At 47.0% G+C, this 21,507-nt stretch overlaps 1 protein-coding gene across 2 annotated transcripts in view; it reads right to left on the reverse strand.

Annotated features, from left to right (window-relative positions):
• The window catches only part of CNTLN (centlein), a 2,346,865-nt gene that overhangs the window by 1,194,840 nt on the left and 1,130,518 nt on the right, over window positions 1–21,507 (reverse strand). For both annotated transcript variants that reach the window (XM_069625978.1, XM_069625977.1), the window contains exons 12-13: window positions 20,281–20,402; window positions 7,904–8,026 (exon numbers count right to left, since the gene is read on the reverse strand). In XM_069625978.1, the coding sequence (XP_069482079.1) occupies window positions 7,904–8,026; window positions 20,281–20,402 (245 nt within the window). The remainder of the gene's footprint in view (window positions 1–7,903; window positions 8,027–20,280; window positions 20,403–21,507) is intronic.

The following is a 21,507-nucleotide window of genomic DNA, read 5'->3' on the forward strand; positions in this document are numbered from 1 at the left end:
AGTCCTGATTGAAGGGATTCACAATTAGCTTCCTTGGCTTCCCTAACGATAGCTAGAAAGCCATCTCTTTCTTCCCCCTCAGGAATGTACTCTGCCGCCATAGATATGCAATCCCACAGAGTATACGTAAATGTTTGCCAGGGCACAAGTGGAGTTGGTAGATTTCAGTGCCATGCTCCCTGCAGAAATCACCTTTCTCGCCCTTCAATCTACAGGCTTTTCGTCCCTATCAGGAGGGATGGTAGGTGTGTGGGAGCGAGGGGTCGTTAGGACCCCCGCTGTCCCCCCATGCATTCAGTACAGCTTGGACCATATGCCTCCAATGGTGGGGAATGCCTCCATCGGCCTTATGTAATACCAGCGTCGGCTGGCATTTGCGTAGATGGGGCTGTTGCGCAGGACATGTGGCATCCATTTTGTGCACCCTCAACGCCATCTTTTTGACTAGGCCTCACTGTGATCATACGAAAAGGCTTCTCTCACCTCTGCAGCGCCACGCACACTGCGCACAAGGCCCCCACCCTTTCTCACTTTGTCTGAAAGCTTCACAGCTCCATTCGCACGCTCGAGCCGGAGGTAATTGCAACAAAAACAAATGTAACATCTCACTCTTCCTCTGAGATCACTGTCCCGTGTGTGAACCGGCTTGAGCCAGGCCCTATAGCTCATCCATCTCCACAAACCTACCCATGCCCCCTCACTATTGGAAAATTACTGCCAGTGTAACCCTGTGTCCCTGCAAGGTATTCTCTTGATGTACCAGATATGTGACCCCCCCATGATGCCCACCCCAGCATGCCTTTAGCTAACATCAGACCTCTGTCACAGTATATTGTCTCCCACTACTAATACAAGTCAACCTGCCTCAGCCTCGTTGTTGAGTCCAGACCCTCTGTGTAATCAACATTATCACACTGGTTAAGACCCTTAACCTGGTACCCCATATAAATCCCAATAAGTGATGATGCAAATACACGAATGAAATGTATAGGTTTACAATGATTTGCTCAAAGGAGTTGTGATGACTATTATTTAGTGCATGTTTTATTAAGTTGCATTAAGCTAGTGGCCACCCTGCCTCGCAGCGACCTGACCCTCACCCCGCCCGGACACAGGCAGATGGACCTCATGACGTTCGCCCTCCCGCCAACTGGACATCCAATCCGGATGGAGCAACGCCCAGTGGACCATATGTATCTATACTGCCTATCAAATCCTGCACTGGCCTAGTACCCTATGTTAGTTGCGTCATCTATGACGATGTTTCACTTTATATTGTTATGCAATTGTAATGTTTGCCAGAGCGCTCTCGGGCAGCAGAGTTCTCTGGATGCCAATTCTCGATAAAAGATCCAAACTCTCGCAACCTGTTCTCTTAGCCTTATTCCCCATTGGGGTGTGTCTCATTTATTTGTATTGCACGTGGTAAAATGGAGATGGGCCCTTACATAGGGTATGCTGCCTGTTTTGAAGTAGCTGTAGCCGCCTGCACCACCAGACTCTCTGGAGTGGGGTGTTTCGACAGGTAGTCAGGGTCACTACTGGAGGGGCAGTATTTTTTCGTCAGATTCTTATTAACTGCCGGATTGACTTCCGGAGTTTCACAGTTTTTAGCCACCCTTTTTTGTAATGCCATGTGGAAGGGCAAAACAGGGTCAGTCTGAGGAACCTTATCCAAAATATCGGTTAGATCATTTTTTTTTTTATAAGGGAGTGATGGTCTACTCCATCCCATGTACTCTACAACTTTGGACATGAGTTGCCTGTACAAAACGTCAGCATGTTCGCCAGGCTCAGGTCTTCCAAACTCCAGTTTGGGTGAAGTATCAACTCCACTTGCAAACTGTAAATTGTCATACAAGTCCTTAATTCTGGACTCCTCTGATATAAAAACTCTGGCACATTGGGTGTGATCATTAAGTTCTGCGAAGAAAGTTGGTAAAACTATCTCCACATTTAAGTGAAAGAAGGAGACAACCTTAAGTAAGAATGCAGGGTGTGTTCTGAGTACCACCTTGTCCTTATAAAATGTTGTAAATGGCTCTGAAGCCACTAGCGCCTGGATCTCACTGATTCAGCGTGCCGAGGTAAGACCCACTAGGAGGGCCGTCTTAGTGGTTACCAGCCTGATGTCCATGGACACCATTGGCTCGAATGGTTTATGTGCCAGGGCGCCCAGGACTACATTGAGGTCCCACACCAGGTGAGGTTTCTTGATGGGTGGATATAGTCTAGTCAGGCCCGCTAAGTGCCTCTTAACCACCGGATTCGAGGATGAGAATACCTCTTACTGAGAGTTCTTGTAAGCTCCAATGGTCGACAGATCAATGCAGCATGTGTCTTCTTGAACGCCTGAGTGTGTGAGGTGCAACCAAGAAGGAGAGCACGTTGTCCAACGTGCAAGTCAAAGGATCAATTTCAGTGACAGAACCTGGTTCACTTGCTTTTGTACTGGCTCCTGGTGGCATCACTCCTAGCCCCATGTATAGTGGCTAGGTTAGCCTGTGACAAGGGAGACCTGTTCAGGAACCACGCTGCGAGGGCTAACTTCTGCAGGGAGGGTTGGATGACTTTGCCCCTTGCTGAGCGAGTAGGTGCGCTGGACCCAGTGGGCGGTGTACAGGGGCCTGGTCCGACAGGCTGAGTAGCTCCGAGAACCAGGGTCGTGCTGGCCACCATGGCGCTATCAGGATAATCTGGAGGTACCTCGACCCCCTGATCTTGCAGATGACCCTGTGCACCAGGCGAGTGGGGGGGTGGAAGTGTAAACGGTCATGTTGTTCCACGGGATCTGCATTGCGTCGCCCAGCGTTCCCCTGCCTTGACCCTGACAGGAGGTAAACTGAGGGCGTTTCCTGTTGGTACTGGTGGCAAAGAGGTCCACCTGCTGATGACCCCATCCGTTGAAGATCACCTGAAGGACCTGCTCCTTCAACTGCAATTCCAAGATGTCCGCGCCCAGCCTGCTGAGCCTGTTCGCCTCTAGGATGGATTCCCCTGGGAGGTGGACTGCTGACAGGTGTATGTTGTTCACCAGAGCCCACTCCCAAATGTTGACCGCCAGTCTGCAGAGGGGAGGGGACCGGGGCCACCCTGCTTGTTGATGTAATACTGTTTGAATGAGAGTTGCCCTACCGGTGATAATACATAGAAAGGCTTTGAAAGCAAGCCAGATAGCCATCATCTCGAGCCAGCTGATGTGCGCCAGCTGCTCCTGCTGGACCACTCTCCATGGACAATGTGGCTGTCCAGGGTAGCCCCATCCCTGTAGGGATGAGTCTGTGGTAATAGTGACGTGAGGTGTCGGTTGCCGAAGGGCCTGCCTATCCGCAGGTTGCTGTCCGTACCCCACCCTGGTGGAGCGGTTGTGGTATGCTGACCTGCTACACCTGCGAACCCTTCTCCTGGTTCCAGAAATGTAGCTGCAGCCGACTCATTTTAAGCCTTGTATGTGGCACTGCAAGAAGACATGTGGCCATAACTCCCAACAGGTGTTGGTAACACCACGCCAAGGCCACTGCTCTGCTGAGAAAATGGCCAGTGTCCCTCTTGATGGCCATGATCTTGTCCTCCGAGGGGAAGATCCTCTCGGAACTCGTGTCCCAGATAAGCCCCAGGAAGTTCAGGCTCAGCGTGGGCACCAACCGTGACTTTTTCAGGTCCCAGGTTGTATAGTGTATCCATGAGGGTGGATGCAGTATGCCGGACTGCCCCCGGAGATCTTGCTCTGACTAGCCAGTCGTATACATATGAGTAAATATGATGGACTTGTGCCCTAAGTAGGGCTGCCACTGCTTTCATTATCCTGAGTCTGAATGGTAGAACCCTGTATTGAAAGTGAAAACCCATGATCCTGAACCTCAGGAAGGACCGATGGGGTTCCTAAATCGAGACGTGTAAGTAGGCATCCTTCAGATCCAGGCAGCACATCCAGTCTCCCGCACACAACGTCTCCGCTATGAAAGCTGGGGTAACCATCTTGAACTATCAGAGGGGAAGGGGAAGATTCAAGGTGGAAAGGTCTAACACCACTTTCAGGCCAGCCGGGTTCTTTTTTTGTATGGCAATGTGTGAATAGAGGCCCATGCCCTGCTGTGAGGCTGGGACTTCCTCGAGGGCCTGGCTTGCTACAAGCAAGCGTATTTCCGCCAACAGAGTTGCTGTACCAATCTGCTGGAGCAGAGGGAAGGAAGGAGGAGAAGGAGAAATGGGGAGCCGGAAGCCCATGGATACTACTGAGAGGATCCATGGGTCCGTGAACCTTGTCTGCCAGCAGTGTGTGTGAAGGGCAAGTCTTTCCCCCCCAATGGAGACTCGTGGATCTGGATGGGCCTGTCACAATTTTGTCCCCTCTGGGGCTGAGGAGGGGGGACTGGAAAAAACCCTTGTTAGCCGCCTTGTGCCGTTTGCACCTGTGCTGGATAGGGGATCTGTGCAGTTGCCTGTACCGTCTCTCCTGAAAGCCTCTGAAGCCTCCGAAGGACCAACCATTGTCAGAGCACTGGTGTGTCTGGCTGTAGCATCAATAAAGATTTCACTCTCTGCGAGCTATTCTTTTTCTTATCGAGTTCCTCGTCCGTTGTAAAATCGAACAGGTCTCCCCCTCGAAAGGCAAGTCTAGTATGCGTTCCTGCACATCTGGGTTGAATTTTGTCACACTCAGCCAAGCCATCCTTCTCATGTCCGTGGCAAAGCAAAAGGAATGTGGGCCACCGTGGACTCCATTATGTCTTGAGCCACGATCTTGGCCTTAGCCAGGCTAGCCTTGAAGGGAGCCTGACTGTGGGTAGGGAGCTCAGGGAGGAAATCTGCGATCTCCCGGCATCGCTTCTGGTTGACAGCCACCAACATGGCATCTGTGTTGGCCTGGCGCAGGTGGAGAGTGGCGTTGAAATAAATGTTCTTCCCAAACACCTCCAAGATCTTTTCCTCCTCGCCCAGGAGTGCTGAGGCTGATGTCGCCGAAGAAGATTGTGGTTTGGAGTACAGTGATGCTGCCGCCATCACTGAGGAATGTGGTTGGGGGTGCGCCAAGAATAAGATGGGATCCCCTTCCGTTTGCCTGTATTTAGCATCGCAATGCCTATTGGTAGGCTGGGTAGAGCGTGGCTTGAGCCACTCTTTTTTGGCATGTGCTACCACGTCCTTTTGAAGTGGGTTTCCCATTCTAGCAGTAGGGCATAGGGTGAGAACTTCAGCCAGTACCCCCATCTGCGGTTTTTCCACCTGTGGCTGTGGGATTCCTAAATACTCAGCCAGCCCCCCCCCCCCCCCCCCCCCCCCGAGTCGTTCGTGAAAAGGCTGACGATGGAGCATCAGGATCCTCCTCCTCGTCTGTGTCCACTGTTGTGTCCTGCGGGCCCAGGGGAGCAGGAGGAGTGCTGGGCACAGGCAGCTGTGGCATGCTGAGTATCAGTGCCAGAGGCTGCTGAGGTGGGAGAGCCGGGGCTGCCGTGACTGGTACCGGCATGGAAGCCGGGGGCTGAGCTGGACCCAGGGGCAGTGTGGTCGTGGGTGCTTGCGGGTGTACAGGAGGGAGCATGTCCCTGATCACGTCCATGCGGATGGTACCCATCTGTGGAGATCTCATGAGTGCGAGAAACTTCTCGAAGAACCGGTCTTCACAGGCTGGAGGGGTGCCATAGGGGCCGGGCCCTGGGCTGCTCTGTCCTGTACGTGCCCTGTCTTGCTGTATAGGGAAACCTATACCTGCCCTGCGAAGTGGATGGAAAGGATGTGGACAAAGTGACAGGAGTTGACCAATCCCACCAGGAAGCTCTTTCCCCTGCCTGGTCTCCGAAGGGAAAATGCATTGGGTGAGCCACCGTTTTGTCTGGGCCAGTGGCCATTTTGTTTTGCTCCGTGCCACGTGTCTGCGTCCTGGAAAATGCTAAGCTGGGTCCTGCTTCCACCAGTACGCTGATCGGTGGTGGTTGAGGCCTACCCTGCACCTCAGGACGGGGCCTGGTAGGCGGAGTGCTCTCGGCAGTGGTGCCGGTAGTGCTGCATGCAGGTGCCTCCTCAGACATGGGTCTGGTGTTAGGGCATAGCCCCTCGGGTTGGGACCTGGTAATAAAGCCCTGCGAGCCCTCAGCGGTAGCACCGGTAGGATCTTGCGACCCTTCGGCCTGGTGGCTGGTGGCTGGAGTAGCCTCAGTGTTGTTGCTGGTCTGAGAACCTGGCAGGTCCCTCCCACTTGGGCGCTTCCTTGGGAAGGAGTCACCATTGCGGGGTGCGAAGGAGAACAAGGCATCCACCTCGGGCCTGGTCTTCTGCTTCACAAACGCTTTGAGGTCCTCTGGAGACCATCTTCCGAAGTGCTCCCTCCACCTGGCTAGTCGGTTCTTGAGCGCACGCGGACTCAAGGCGTTGCACACGGCACAGCCGTCCCAGCCCTGGTCTGGGCCAAGGCAGCAGAGGCATAGGGCATGGGGGTCAGATGTTGGGAAGGGACCCTCGCAGGCTGGACACCTTCTGAAGCCCGCTGTCGTCGACATGCACCGTGGAGGAGCGTGGCGCCAGAGAACAAAGCAGTGCTTGATATTGAAAAAGAAAAAAAGACAAGAATACTTCTCCGGGGAAGAGCGTGTGGAATTACTAGACCAGAGCCCCAACCCAGGAGAACTGGTGAAAGTGGTCCGTTCCTGTCGATATGGAAAAGAGGACTGAGGAGTAGCGCCCGTGGGCAAAGTCAAGGGAGCGCATGCACCCAAGGCCGCGCCCCAGCATGCATCTAAATTTAAAGGGGAAGATGATTTTTCTCGTGAAAAAGGTTCTGTCTACCGTCCCTAGCGAGGGACACCAATACAATATGGAGGAAAGGGGACGGGATGTAGGAGTACATCTATCTGCAATCTTTCACTTGAAATTAGTATAAATGATTTTAAACACCAATATATAATTAATGTTCAAATTGTACTCCCTTTACAACAAAAATATGTGTGCCCAAAACAAACAGTGGCAGAACTGTTAAGGCCTCTTGCAATAATGCCGATTGTACACCACACAAATGTTTTTTAGGAACTCGCCCTTCCCCTAAGCAGAAGATGAATTAATTCTGAAAAACAAAGAACTAATTATGCTACATTAATTTACTTTATTCCAACACAAAAGCTAGCTTTCTACTGATGCCAAGTTGAGCATAAAGACCTGTGAATTATAATAGATCAAAGTAGAAAACTGTATGTTTTCTAAAGTATGAATTTCCTCCGCCAGGGTTTACACTGACTGTAGCTAAAAGAGCAGTGTGAAGGGATCAGCACTAAACCCTAAGGACAGGCAGTGCACAGCAAGAAAGAGAGCAATTCCCTCGTGCCTTTTGCAGGTCACTACCAAGGACCATGTTAGCAGATCCACACCAGACCCTTAACAGCCAGCTCCGCTGCTAGCAGTAATTAGCTTGGACAGATCTGGCTCGAGAGCAGCAGCAAGGCTACATCATAATGAGCTCAGCTGGGATTAGCAGGACAGGGCAAGGAACCAAGAGAGCTGAGGCATTCTGCATTGCGTATGTATCAGGGAGATCAAACAAGGATGGCTGGCTAGGTTATCCCCTCACCACCTCATTCTAAAAATGAAGCACGGCAGTGTGTAAAATACGGGCTAATGAAGAGCGACACCTCCAACAGATGAGAGCCACATTAATTACCACAATCCCTAGATCATTTTGTGCAGTTTCGGTTGGTACTAGCAAACTTGTAACTGTCATTTATATCTCTCTCTCTCTCTTTTTTTTTTATAAACTCAAGTTTCTATCTCTCTTTTAGTGGAGAGCGAGAGATGTCCTGATCCTCGAATGTTGCAAACCATTCCTTTGGGGCTTGTTTGAAGTCACAAAAAAGAAGAGAAAATGCAATGGCTTGAGCCTGCAAGGGAACATTACATGGGAATAAAATAAACTCACTTCTCGATCAAAAGCTTTTTGTGTTCTTTCTTGAAATGTGCAAGCTCGTTCCAAACAGCATCCGAATCTTCTTGCCTCAGTTGCCAGGATTCTGCACGTGGGTGACTAATTGTACTTGGAGTTCTGTTAAAAAAAACATGCATCGTCAAAGAAAATATATTTTCTGCTGTACGTTGCTAACATGTTATCGACACATAGACATGTTTTATTTCATAAAGCCATGTTGACCCCTTGGGTTAGTTCTTGATTCATGCCAGCTCCATTCCACTCGCGTTAGTATTCCCCAGACTCCGTTCCCTAGACCTTTCCAGTGCACGCTCCCAGCTCATGGCTCATCTGTACCATCGTAATTATGAGTTATGGCACTGTGTCTTTGCCCAAAGTACCTCAACTGCCTCCATTCATGAAACAGGTACATGTTTCTGCTACTTTATGTCTTGCTCTTTTCCAACCATTTGCAACACGTACGTCATTAGGGGCATTGACCAATGGAATGGTGAAGCCAAAGGAAAGCAAAGTTAGACATGCCCACGCTTCCCTGAGGAAATGGCTTGCCACATAACTGTATAAAAAAAAACATTTAACAAACGGCCAGAATTTCTACACGTCCCAAGTACCCAGTACTTCAAAAGTAATTCTGCTTCCTTTATTCTGAAATGTCCCTTACTCGCCACTGTTAAGTTTATTGGTAGCTATTCTGACAGTGCTTGGAGAGAGGTGATACTGGAGGAAACGGCTGTTGCTCATTTATAACTGAAATGGTGGCAACTTCATTTTTATTAAAATCATTGCTGTTTTTACGCCTTGGAGCAGTTTATCATGCGCGAGTGTTAATTATATTATTATAATCGCGTTTCTTAAAATGATGTTTTGTTTTTACACTTCAGTGATTTTATTTAAAAGCACTTCTACTCTCGAAAAGGCCTGATGTCATTAGAGGGTTTCACTCTCTGGCTTGACATCATATGCCTGGGTACTGTTATTTTTTATCAGGTGTGACAAATCTGGAGAGTTTATCCCTTTTCCCTAAGGGGGAGCCGGCCCTTTCAGGGTAGGGAGGTGAGCCCTCTAAGCAAACCCCTCAAAGATTTGGGAAAGCAGACCTCACTGGGAATGACTCTCTTCCAGGGCACAAGGACTCCCATTCCTATGGGGTACTCCCTATGCACCAGATATTATCTGCATACATGAGAGTCGCAATACTGACAATACCTCTATGTGCTTGGATCAAGGTAATGATGAACTGAACACCTGTTTGACAAACTGTGGTGAATGACACGCGCTCTCTCATTACAGAAGCAAAAGAATAAAGGGCCAATTCCCTTGAGCGGAGAAGGAGAAACCACACGCAAACGCGAACCTCCGATGTGAGTATGTTGGCGAGGGGCGGAGCCGCATTGCGCAGCAGAGCCTAGCTGTGGCGTGGAGCGAGGCAAATGCCGAAGGGTGATGCCTCTGTCCCGATGCAGAGGTGTGCTGGAGATTAGAAGCCAAGGCCAACCAAAGCAAAGCTTACCTCGAGGCACAACCTGGAGGACGTGGTGGGCTCACCGGCCGCAAACGTACACCAAAACCAGGAACCGAGCGAGGAGTGAATCCTCCGCTCCCAACGAGCGAGCAGAAGGGTGTGAGAACACCACGATGACCGGAGACTGAAAATAGTTCGTACCCAGTGCGGAAGACAAGCAGGCTGGCAGGAGCATTGCCGAAGAGACTGACCCTCAATGGAGCAGACCCTGCAACATGGAAGATACGCTGGCTGCCCAGGTCGAGGGGGTGAACAGAGAGGACTGGGGAAGAAGGAAGGATTGCCCTAACCCGTTCCAAGGTCACAGAGGATCAGAGAGAAAGACTGAACTAGAGAAAGAGAGGCATTATTCAAGCCGAGAAACTCAAGGAGGAAAAATCTACAGAAGGGTCACAAAAACCAACAAGAGCTGAGAGAACCACAAGTAGAAGAGAGTGGTTACTGATGCCTCAGAGAGCTAAGTGAAGTAATGCGTCAAAGAAAACTAAGGGAGCCAGAGTTGCCCAATAAAAAAAGCAAAGAACAGACACGACGGAAGCCCAGAGGGACCCAAAAGCTGAATTTAGTGGGGAGAGAGCAACACAAGTGGTGGAGACAGAGCATGGAAATATCTCTCCATCTAAAGAACTATGGACATTTTGTTTTTTCCTCAAGTTACCCAGGTTGAACTTGGGTAACTTGAGGAACTTTGATAAACTGCCAAGAAGTTTGAAATAAGGAGAACTGTTAAATGTCAGAATCCAGAACCAGGAGAAATTTGTGAAACAGCTGGGAAGTATTCTAGCATCCAACACTGCGTGCGGGCACTCCACCTAATTTTCTTTTATTCATGTCGACTTTTTTAGTGGATAGGTTTGGACAGAGGACTATTTTTCTTTAGACTATTAACAAGCACCTTGGTTTGGTTTGATAGGAAGGGAATTCCTCTTTAGCAATAGGGTTTGTGAGGCGTTTTTCTTTTAAGTTGAATCAAGGTAACTGAAAAGTAGGTCCTCTGGTCCGGGTCCTTCTTCTGGCTTGCCACACAGGGATGGCTATTATATGCCCTGCTACACCCATTCTATGGTAGATATTCTCAGATATTGATATCAGTAGCAAAAGCCTTTGTACTGGTACCATTGTCAGATTATGCCATCAAAAGGTACATTTATTATACAACTGTCACACATTGCCCTAAAAAGCCTTATACTTGCACCACTGCCATTTACTACATACTAGCATTCTATTAAAAGTATCCAAAATTACAAAAATGCCAGAGACAACCGTCAATGGTCACCTATATGCGCATGCTTCAGGTGTGTTGACTCAAAACATACCCCACTCAATTCACGACATAAGACGTTAAGAAGAATTTCTTTTTAACAATAAAACTGTCAATGGATCTATTATCCACATAAATAAATAGTAAAACAAACATAGCATTCTTGTCTAAAGTCCTGTCAAGACACAAACAATATGGAAACGTAAAACATCTTGAGGTTCAACAAATGATGATGATACATAATGAAATTATTCACATCATCATTTAAAACAATATAAACATAATTGGAAAAGTTCAGCATTCAAGAAATTGTCCTTTATATGAGACACTAAGCGTTGTGGGCAGATGCCCTTCTTCAGGAGAGAACCCTAAGCATTAAAAGGCAAATGACAAATGTAAAAATATTTATACAAAATGATGTATGGTTAATGGTTTATGTCATGAATTGAGTAATCCATGTTTTGAGTAGACAAACCTGAAGCATGTGCAGGTAGGCAACCATTGAGGGTTGTCTCCGGTATTTGTATTTTGGAATTTCTTTTAAAGAATAACGTTTGTTAATTGTGTCTACATGTGTGTATATATTCTTAGTACTTTTGCTGTGCATTTGCCCATACCACTTTGTCTATTATATTAAAGGTATCATACCACTTAGCAAGCCGCGCCCACCTGGTGCCTTCCTGCTTGTGCTCTTTTCCCTACTTAAGGAGCAGCTGGGGAGCAGGTGTAAGTGGATCTAGGTCACCTGGCCTATGCCCTGCCCACCTTCTTAGCCCTGCCTCTTTTTTCCTGCTCTTAACTCTTAGATGAAGGGCGTCTCTTACCTGGGCATCCAAAGTGAAGGGCAGTCAAAGAAAAGGGCTATTGCTGTTTGGACCTGTTTGAACCAGGAGGATCTAGGGTCCTACCACCTGCTAAGACAGCAGGTAAGCATGCACCAACATGTGTTTACACCCTCTGTCCCAACAGGCAAGCCCCCACCCTCTCTGGTCCCCCTGTGTTGTTCCCTTGTGCACCCCCCCTTCCTGCACACAGGAGTCTGTCCTGATACATTCTGGTTTCACCATCACCGTCTTGTGGCCAATGCTGGATTTTACTTTTATGGACTTCATTGATTCACGGTGCGTCACCCTTTCTCAACTCTCATGCTGGACTTCCTTTGCATCTTGTACTCATGGTGGCCCTGAATCATGCTGTTCCCATCTTCATCTTGTATCCTGGTTTGCAACATTATGTGTTACTACTGACTTCTGCAATTGTATTCGCTCTCCTCTCTTGTTTCTCCACTCTTTTTGACTGCTTACTCTCTGTTCTCTCCTCCCCTCCGGTCTCCCTTTTCCTATCTCCTCCCCTTACTTTCTTCTATGCACTTACTCTATCAGAATTGTCCCTGGACCTAATATGATAGCAACCTCGTCTGTCGCTCCCCTATCCCCTTACTGTTGCCCCCCCCCCTCCCTACAGCACTATCTGAAACGTTGTCAGGCCTAGTACAATAGTCACTTGTTTTGTTCTTCCCTTCCCTTTCTGCACCGCTCTCCCTCACCTTTTGTTTTCCTCCAGCTCTACCAGAAATGTCGTCAGGCCTATTACGGTAGTTGCCTGTCTGTTTCCGTTTCCTTCCCACTCTCTCCCTCCCTTCCTTATCTATGTCTTAGCACTTGCACTATCTGAAATGTCGTCAGGCCGAGTACGATAGTTAATTTCACATCCTTACTATTCATGGCCTGTAAGAATGTCGTATTTTCCCTTGTTCCCTTCCTTGCCTTGAAGCGCTTTTAAACACATTGTGTATAGGCGCTATATAAATAAACTATCATATCATATCATATCATGTCTTGTTAACTGCCAGGCCACTCACACACATTTTTGGCCAGTTTACTCACTCTGACAATTTTTCATTATTCCTTGCTATCATGGCCACATGTCACTATGCCCACCTAGCATGGATATTTTGGATTTTGATTCTGCCAAGAAGTAACAGATTACATAGATGATTTCAAGGTCCACAGTAGAGACACCTCGAAGACTAAGATTAATATCAGGAGCCAGACGGCCAAATTCAAAGATACAGTTCTTTCTATCAGCAGCATTAGGGTTGCTACTGGGACGAGGGAGCTTTCTCCCGATGCACAATGTGCACTCTTCACAACCAATGGCTTGGTGATTGCCACTGGGATGAGTATTAGTCCTGTACTCCTCTTGAGTTTTAAGGGGGTCACAACTGTGATGAGGGAGACTACTCTCGATGACCTGCCCAATCTTGTTACTCTTGGGACATGTACAGTGATGAAGGAGATTCCTCCCGATGACTTGCCCAATCTTCTCACGCTTGGACAAGTATTGAGACTAGGGAGATTACCTCAGATGACTTGCTCAATCTTCTCACGATTGGACAAGTATTGAGACTAGGGAGATTATTCCCGATTACTTGCCCAATCTTCTTACTCTTGGGACAAGTACTTTAACGAGTCTAAGCCTTGATGCTATACTCTGGCCCCTCCCGGGTCTCCCGCTACTTTTACTACCTTTTTTCTGAAGGGCGAGCATCACCAGCTCTTCCTGCGGCGTCTAGGCAGCTTTTCTCATCCATGGGGCTTCCATGGACTGGTCTGCTTCTACTTCCTGGCAATGGGCCGCTCACCCTGGAGGCATTGGCAGTGTCAGCACTGTTAAGGGACCAGTCGGTTCACCCTCCTTGGGTCGCATCACTGCCTGGATTGTCCCTTCTTCTCAGTACTTTTAAGGAGTGTATCTGTGAATGGTGCAGCATTACAGTAATTAAAAGAGACATGAGGAGCTGATACCTTAGAGGGGTAATATGGTGCAGGAATGTTCTTTAGGAGGTTATCAGGGGGTTCCCTAAAGGAAAGGGAGTCCCGCCGAGGGGAGTCTCTCCCTATGAGGTCCTCCTGCTTATTACCACCCATAGGGGAACTATTGGGTATCAGCCTCACCTATCTAGCCTCATGGGGAAGCGTTCCCATATGGGGAGAAGCGACGAAAACCTGTGATCGTCATAAAGGGTAGTATTCTGTCACCAGTTAAAAAGGCCAGAGAAAGGACCAGATATATGATCACGCCAATGGAGCATTGGAATCACAGTGGGCTTTGAAGGTTGGCTCCAGGATGAACAAGAACTCCAACATGTTCTAATGATGACTCTTATTTCTTGGGACAAGGCTCTGAGGAGTCATTCTGTCACAAACATAGGTGTATGTAGAGGAAGATCAGGATAAGGGGCATCAAGCCATCTTGAAGGTGTCGCTTAGGCACAAACAACTTGTACAGGTTCATGAACCTGGCTTCATGGCTCCCATCCCCACGAGAAATTAAATCTATGTCAAAAGCTGACAGGACACACTTTGAAGGGAAAGAGGAGAGAAAGGGAAACCAAAGGGAATCAGTAACCATCAGCCTCTATGGCTAGGAGCCAGGTTTCACCTGTGACTACCATCAAAGTCAGGAGATGATGGGAAACTCACTGTCCGACCATGGTGGAAAATTCTTGTTTGGTTAGGGACTGTGACAATGTTCTATGTCTTAGGCTAAGGAAGGGTGATCAGTAGATTCTGGAGGGACAGGGAATGTTGCCTACTCTAAATTACAGACCCAGGAAACAGTAGACTGGGGCTCCATCACTGACTCTTCCAGCTAAACATGCTTGTCGGGCTGAACCAACACCCAAAGAAGGGGAATTGTTAGGGAAAAATGAGATCTCACTACAAGCGTACACAATACACACAGGAATTGCTACGGGAACAGTTAATTGGACCATGCAGGCTGCAAGGGAACTTGCAAACCAGCTAGCACACTTACCTGCAGAGAGAGACCTGCGGGAGGTTTGTGAACAGACTCATCTGAGTACCAGGAACAGAGGATGGGCATGACGTGACACACAGGCAAGGAGCTGCAGGGAAGCCACTGCCATGTCAGGCAAATACTGGTTTCCAAAATAACACTGGCTCACTTTAAGTGTTTAGCTTGCAGCACTGCAAAAGTAGGGAAAACAAGATTGATTTGAAGGAGACACAACGGGGGTATCCTAAACCAGTCAACAGGAGGCCTGTGGGAAGAGATAGGCAGCCTACACCAACCAATCTCAGAGTCTTGACAGCAAACAGCATTCCTCAGAAAGCTTGTCGAATGGCTGCCATTACCTTATAAAAAAAAAAGCCTCACAGACAAGAAGGCAGTAAGGGGCTAAGGACAACATTCCAAGTAGGCGACAGAGAAGCAAAATAGAAAGGTTGAAGACAGAAGTGGGTCAGAGAAGAGGAGGAGGTAGAAAGAGTAAGCAGGAGGAAGGAGGGTAGAGGGATGAGGAACAGCTTGGAGAACAAGGAGGCACAGAGGAACTAGTAGGATGAAGATCGTTTTCTGGAGGAGGTTAAGAGAGAGCAGGCAAAGAGGAGAAAAGCAGAGGGGGAGAGAACACGAGAGAGAGCGAGAGCGAGAGCAAGAGCGAGAGAGAGAGAGAGGCAGACACACACAGATATGCGAGAAAAGGAAGAGGAGATGGAATAAACCATGAGGAAAGCTGGAGGAGGAAGGAAGTATTTGGAGGAAAGCAGAGGAAGTGAGAGGGGAGAGAAAGATCAGAGGTGATCATTCTGAAGGTTATTCAGTCTTGAATCCTACAAGAGAAGGATTGTTTTGTATGCCAGCTAAGGGCCATAGCCTTGCTTCTGTCATAAGACAGAGACATTGTGATCCTATAATAATCTCATGTTATGAATGCCCTTTTCTTCTTCCTTTCATGCTTTCCCTTTGTTCTTCCCACACTCCCCTTTTTCTAGGTTCTTTGAGCCCTTGGCGTTGTTTTTACTGGTTGGTTTCAATATATTCTGAAATCTTTTGTCAAATATAAATTGTGTGCTGCCTAATAGATTGAGGATGGTGAGAACTTTTGCTTGATGTAATAATTCCTTATATTTTTTGTAGCAGTTGTGAGATACACCCTGGATGGGATTGATGAACTTCGTTAATTACCATGTGTTAATAAAGTGGTATTAAGTATACAAAAATGCAAAAGCCTTGTGTGCTTCCTTCCCTTGCCTAGACCGTTTCCTCTGTGCTGGAGACTGAATGTGTTTTCTTTGGCACAAGAAATACACATTGACTTCCCTATGATTCTTTTTCAAAGTGGTGTTTCTGTATTCTGGCAACTTTGGCAATTTATTACCCTCAGTTTATGCCTCAAACCTTTGGTTTCATTGAATCAACTCCAGGGTCCCGCTTCTCGGCGCTGACCGGCACTAGTTGGGTCTTTAGTATCTCTATATTCAGCAACCTTAACCTGATTGCACATGGTGTGGTCCACACACCTCAATCATTTTCACAGGCGTGTGTAAATGTTTATCTGCATCCTGACAAGGTTTCAGACTGACTTCAAAACCATGGTCCAAGGTGTTCCCACCACTTTTCTCACTTGCACGCCAGACTGGGGGTCTATTCTTTGTGGACAATTCTCTGACTCAGTCAGCTATTTTGTTTGGCTTTTGGGGTCCCCGAGATGTCAGTAAAACATGACCGGTATCCGTATCGACTTTCCCATTTGGTCTAAGTTTAGCTTTTGGGTTGAGATGTGTGGTCTACCTAAATTCCTTGTGTACTTGGTTATGCTGTTATAAGAGCCTTATGTGGTCTGGACCCATATAGCGTATGTTGTTAAGTAGTATGTCTGAGGGCCCTGCAGGGGTGTGTTTGTTGATACCCTCTACCACCCAGGGATGCCAGCATTTCCCACAAGGTTGCGTCTGGTTACCATGCCCAGGCTGCCTGTCCAGACCACTGCGTCCTTGTTACTTTGCGAGCTGAGGCCAATAAGAAACACAGGCACAGGACTAGTCACATGGATACATGTGGTGAACCCCCTTCTGACCTAGAACCTTCTGGCTGGAACACTGATACTTCTCTCAGGGACTCTGAGGTGGCTGTCAAAGCTCAGCTGAAGCCTAGTAGGATACAGTGCTCCTGTAATCCCTCCCACAAGAGGCATTCTATTAATCCAAATTAGATCCCTGTGATGGCCCTCATTCAAGTGGGGAGGTAACCTTCTGGTGGAAAAGGCTTCGTTCAAGGAGATGGATGGGAGCTTGGAAACTGACAATCATTGTCATCACTGTCATGGCCTCTTCAAAAGAGGATTCTTCCTAGTAGTTACTAAATCAGTTTCTGTGTGAGCAATCAACAGGTAGGAGACTGAGTGCTACCACTCTTGATTAGAACCTGGCATGTCTGAAACACTGGCTACATACTGTTCTAGCAGACGGTTTTCTATTCTCCGTCCCTGATGCTAAAAGCTGGGATATTTGCCAAATTGATTGTAAAAAAATCGATCGAATGGTACATTTGACCAATTTCAGTCAGTGCCATTCGATCGATTTTTCAAAAGACTGAACACGGATAGCAGGGGCTGCGGGGATGTCCCCAGCTCCCCAGTATTTTTGTATTTCAGGGGAGCAGGGGAGTCCCCCTTTTCCTCAATATTAGAGGCAGAGGATGAGGGGAAAAAAGAAAGAAAAAAGAAAAAGGGACCCAGCTGTGTCAGAACCAACCCGCATTAAAGGGACGTAACTGACGCTGCAGGATACAGGAGAGGCGGTGGACAGTGAAAAGGTAGGTAAGGGGATGGTGAGAGGAGGTTTGTGGATGTACTGGTGATTAGGGGGGACATGGGTTTGGTTTGTTTGGCCACTGTAAAAACGTATTCGCAGCGAAAATGACTACGGTTAAATCCGCCACGAACAATTCTACCACGGTCAAACAACTCAAATCCAAAGCTGGCACTAGTGTAATCGAAGGGAACACACCTCTCACTGGCATATTCTTTTTGACCATGCATTGAAAGGGTAAGATCCACCCTTCCATGGCAGAAACACACATAACTTACCTCAATTGAGGATTCAAACCTAGTGCAGAGCAGAGCTTGTAATTCACAGCTCTCGTAGTTCCAGTTGGGAGCAGGGGCAGTCCTTCTGCTCAGCTGCAACTGGGTGAGGAGAGTCTCCTTTTGGTGTTCCAGTTGCTTTTTCTCATAGACCCTGTGAAATGATTTTCCCAGGGCATGGTAGGGGATCTTGCCCCGAGGCCGCATGGTGACCAGACAGATGGGTGCTGCTGGAAATGCAACAGAAACATGATACACAGTCTGTTTTCCCTTGTTTTAATCTCATAAAGCTCAGGGTTTAGAGAAGCCCAATTGAGAAGAAGAAAGAATGTATCAGAGATGCATCTCAACACAACATTGCAAGGGTATTTTAATCTAAATAGGACTCATTGTAATGTATCCAGGTTTCGTTAATTTAGCTAAATGGGCTATATTGACCTGGAGCTTTGTTTGCACAATCACAAAAAAACAGTTTTAAGTGCCAGCAGCACATTTCCTTCCCTCCTTGCCTGATGTGAAGTTTTCTCTGTTTGAATACAAAGATGAGTTTTTCTTCCATCCCCTCCTACCTGGTCTTGGGTATATTATAAAGTTGTAATCATTCTTCTCTCAACCCCCAGCCAACAGCACTGGTACAGCACACAAGAGCTCTTCACTGGATTCACTGCGGTTTGCGCTGAGCCCAACACGGCCTCTGGTTTGCTTGCCTCTTCCCAAGGTCCGTCATTTGGCTCCCCAAATCATACTAAGAGCCTCCTGGTGAAGTTCTCACCATCCCCAATCATTTATGCAGCACACAATTTTTATTTGACAAAAGATTTCAGAATATATTGAAACCAACCAGTGAAAACTACACCAAGGGCTCAAATACCCTAGCAAAAGCGGAGTGTGGGAAGAGCAAAGGGAAAGCAAGAAAGGAAGAAGAAAAGGGGATTCATAACATTAGATTATTATAGGATCACACAAACCTCAAATCTGCAAATCACCCACTTGCCATTCAACAACACAAGGTGGTTGACCATGCATCCTTACAAATGGAAACCAATTACACTACAGCAGACTCCTGGACAAAGGTGTAACATTTGCATGCCAGATCTACATGGCACCTAGCTGGGAAGCCTTCAGTCCCCTCCTCCCTAGTTACTTCTTCACAGCAAAGTGGGCCTCTTTTTCTGCACAGTTTTAGAGCACTGGTCTGGGAATAACGAATGTACCTCCCCAGAAATTCAACCCTTTCATGCTTGAAGACCTCCTCTATTAAAATATTTCTGAGAGTAGAGGACGGCAGCACAATCATCACAGTTCACCCCTTTCTTCTCAGTAATGTTCAGTTCTATAGTCTGCAGGCTATACATTTGTGGATTTTAGGCAACTAAGCTCCACCATCAAGGCCACCGAGTACCACAGCAAGCTCTCCATTTCCGTATGTAGTACCTCCACATCATCAGATCCTGGAAGACCAAGGTCACACATATGGGCTCCTACTATTCATGTAACCAAAGATTCTACCTGGGCATCAAAGTGCAGAAAACGTCCTGCCACGCACTCCTTGAACTCATCCTGTACGCACACTACTTCCTTTGCAGTGGTAGACCGTTGCTGGACAGTGTTAAGAAACATCTCTATACGCCATTTTCTCCACGCTTTCAACATCCTCAAGCATATTTTCCAATGAGTGCACTGCCTTCACCATTTTACCCAATTTCTCATTTAAGTCCCTATGAAAGTTAAAGAGTGTCTGCAAAAGAGTCTGTTCTCATTATATATATTCAACTTCCACTGAGGCACATTTCTCTGGCTGGCATGAAAATCCCATCTTGGAGCAAGATCCCTTTTCCATGCTATATAATACTCTATGGTTTCAGTCTTCTTTTGCTCAGGGAGATCGGCAACACCTTAAAATAAAAAATAAAACACCACCTATATGCAGGCTGAGTACATACCCCAGATGAACAGAGAAGAGCTCCTACAAAAAACTCTGGTCTTTATCCAGTCCTCTTGCCTCTAAATGGTCTTCTCTGGATTTCTAAGGGCTTCCTCTGAGCTTCTCAGGCCCACTTCAAGCCAATACACTGGGCACTTGAGAGTCCTTGATTGTGTCTTTGTACTCCCTACATGGCGCATTAAATGGTGTACACTACACAAATATGTTTACTGCAGGACTTTGCTGTGCCTATCCACCTCTGAACAAAAGGGGGTTGTAACAGCAGAGAAACAACCCAGCTACAGCGTTAGTGTTTTATGGTATTAAAAAGCCCTCCAAATGCAGCCACCCTCAAAGCTCTGTGCTCATCTGTTTTCCACAGTCATCCAACAGTGTTTCAATGATTAAAGGGTCGATTGATAATCTTTAAAAGCCTACCAGTGTACCCATCTACCTTTCCTGCTACACAGATGACAGATCAGATTACTAAACACACCTCGAGTCACTCCATGAATCCCATTTTAATAGATATTGTAGGCAATGGAGCCACAATAGAATGGCAATAATACAACAGTTTCGCATCCAGACCATGTAAGAAATGTAGATATACATATTCTCCCGGCATACTTTATGACAATTTTGTGTTTACCACTTTGCAAGGAATCTACTCAAGCAACGTTTTACGATGAGGAGCAGATATATGGCTGGGCAACAGGGTCTCAATCTTCAGAATATTTCAAATACCTTTGCTGCGTGATCTTCTAAAACTTACTTGTTACTTCCCTCTTCCAACTCTTTCAATTGCTGTTTCACTGCTCGGTAGTTGGTCTGTATCATGTGAAGCCTTTCTTTCCGCTTTTCATGGGCTCTTCTTATCTCAGCATTTTCTTGAGACTGCAACAACAGAATCACTAAGTATTTTGTAAAGTTATATGTGTAACCCCGCTTCACTATTGTAAAAAACAGAGACAAAGGCAAATGCATCATTTAGCTTGTGTAGACACGCCAAGCCAAGGGAGGATTCTTCATATGTAACAAAACTGGTATCTTATACCAGCATCTAACATACTATCTGTATTTATTGACATTGATATAGCACTTTCACCAAATTGCTTTACACAGTTAAAGAAGTGTACAATACAACGAGTAAGGAGAACAATCAAAATGCAACAGTAGAATGGTTAGGTATCAGAAAGGAAAGAGAAAAAGTGATCTTTCAAGCGAGTATAAAGGATGTGATGGGAGGGGGAAGCAGGAACTAGGGAGGGAATTCCAATGTTTAGGAGTCAGAAGCAAGAATATGCAGAATCGAGAGGAAGCACATATAGGTTTGGGAACCGAAAGAAGGATGCAAGATTGAGAACAAAGAGCGCCAGAGGGAGATTTGAAGAGAATCAGGGAGGCAAGAGAATAAGGGTTGAGACCATGAAGACACTTGAATACGATGTAAAGAAGGCTGCCAAAGAAAGGAAGAGATGGAGGGGCAGGGATGCAAAAGAAGACTAGGGATAGCAGAATTATAGATAGAGCACAAGGTGCAAAAGGAGAAGCAGGAGGACCTATTAGGAGAGCAGAGCAGAAATGATTGCGTGAGAAGATTAGAGAGGAGATAAGAAGTTTAGAGGCATGGAAGGAAAGAAAAGGACGGGCATGATGAAGATTAGATTGAAGAAAACAACAGTTCTGGGACATGTGGGAAATATGAGAAGAGAACAATAGCAAGGGGTCAAAAATGACTCCAAGGTTGAAGGAAGATTTGGAAATGTGAAGAGTCGAAGAAGGAAAGGAGAAATGAGGAAAGGAGAGAGGATAAGGGGCCTAGCGAGGCGAGAGAGGTGAGAGGGGAATAAGAAGATTTTGGTTGTAAGAATGATTGCAGTAGTGGAAGTGAGCAGACATTGTAGACTGAAGCGCAAGAAGACATGAGTTTACGATAGAGTGAAGAGTATCGGAGAAGGTGGAGAACAAGAGGATCTTTTGAGTCATCAACACAGAAGTT

This window comes from Ambystoma mexicanum, chromosome 6p (assembly GCF_040938575.1).
Source record: "Ambystoma mexicanum isolate Mex_15411 chromosome 6p, UKY_AmexF1_1, whole genome shotgun sequence".
Taxonomy (NCBI): Eukaryota; Metazoa; Chordata; class Amphibia; order Caudata; family Ambystomatidae; genus Ambystoma; species Ambystoma mexicanum.